Source organism: Gossypium hirsutum, chromosome A09 (genome assembly GCF_007990345.1).
Source record: "Gossypium hirsutum isolate 1008001.06 chromosome A09, Gossypium_hirsutum_v2.1, whole genome shotgun sequence".
NCBI lineage: Eukaryota > Viridiplantae > Streptophyta > Magnoliopsida > Malvales > Malvaceae > Gossypium > Gossypium hirsutum.
Window position 1 is genome coordinate 59386534 of NC_053432.1, and position 1154 is coordinate 59387687.

The 1154-nt window shown below is 45.3% G+C and overlaps 1 protein-coding gene across 1 annotated transcript; it reads left to right on the forward strand.

Annotated features, from left to right (window-relative positions):
- The first annotated feature begins 202 nt into the window (after positions 1-202).
- On the forward strand, positions 203-942 carry LOC107947882 (uncharacterized). Its single transcript, XM_016882389.2, has 3 exons — positions 203-281; positions 363-653; positions 701-942. Exons 1-3 carry the CDS (start codon positions 203-205, stop codon positions 940-942), a joined length of 612 nt encoding a protein of 203 aa, XP_016737878.2.
- Positions 943-1154: the final 212 nt, after the last annotated feature.

Sequence of the window (1154 nt, forward strand, 5' to 3'; positions counted from 1 at the left end):
TGCGCTTTGTGGTAGACGTCATCTGGGCGAATATTAGAGGACGACTAAGGCATGTTTGAGATGTGGGTCTACCGAGCACTGCATCTGAAAGTGTCCGCTGAGGGCCGATCAGATGCAAGCTCCGGGTTCTGGTATTGCACAGCCTCTGATGGTAGCTCAGTAACTATCTAGGGCCCGTGGTCAGGCTAGAGGTGGTAACGGCATGGGTCATGGACAGAGAGCACTGGGCAGAGGTGCTGGGCATACAGAAGCGAGGCAGCCTGCTCTTATCTATACTGCTCGTTATTGAGAGGACCGAGATGCTCCATATGTCATCACGGGTATGTTTTTAATTTACATAGACTCTACACACTCCTATGTAGCTAGCACTATGTCAGAAACTTTAAGGATTCTGGTTGAGAATACTGCTAGTGAGGTGACCATTGTGAATCCTTTAGAGCAATCTATCCGAGTTAGCAAATTATATAGAGACATTCCATTAGAGGTCCAAGGGACATTATTTTTGGCTGATTTGATGGAGCTTCTATTCAGGGAGTTCGATTTAATTTTGGGGATAGGCTGGTTGGTGAAGCACCGAGTAAGCCTGAATTGTGCGATTAAGAAGGTCGTTTTGAGAACCGATGAGGACGGCGAGGTAGTTGTGTTTGGAGAATGTCAGGATTTTTTGACTAATGTGATTTTTACGTTGGTGGCGGAAAAGGTTGTCCAGAAAGGGGGTGTGAGGCATATTTGGCCTACATAAGTGTTACGGATTCTAGGGACTCTGCAGTTAAAGACATCAGAAATATCATGGATTTTTTGGATGTCTTTCCTAAGGAACTACCGAGTTTGCCTCCGAACCGAGAAGTGGAATTTAGGATTGAGCTTTTGCCAGGTATAGCTCCAGTGTCTATTGCCCCCCACCGAGTGGCACCGAAGAAGCTTACGGAGCTTAAGGCTTAGATTCAGGGGTTGTTAGATCGTGGGTTCATCCATCCGAGTATGCCTCAATGGGGAGCACCGGTACTATTTGTTAAGAAAAATGATAGATCTATGCAGATGTGTATCGATTATCGGCAGTTGAACAAGCTGACGATCAAGAATAAGTATCCATTTTTGAGAATTGATGATTTGATAGACCAGTTCAGAGGGGCTTCAGTGTTTTTCAAGATTGA

Bases quoted from the DNA above. Each gene is read 5' to 3' on its own strand.
- LOC107947882 (XM_016882389.2), top strand. From the start codon at position 203: ATGGGTCATGGACAGAGAGCACTGGGCAGAGGTGCTGGGCATACAGAA. The intron at 282-362 runs GTTATTGAGAGG...ACTCCTATGTAG, and splicing joins TGCTCTTATCTATACTGCTC to CTAGCACTATGTCAGAAACT. The intron at 654-700 runs GTCAGGATTTTT...GTGGCGGAAAAG, and splicing joins GGTAGTTGTGTTTGGAGAAT to GTTGTCCAGAAAGGGGGTGT.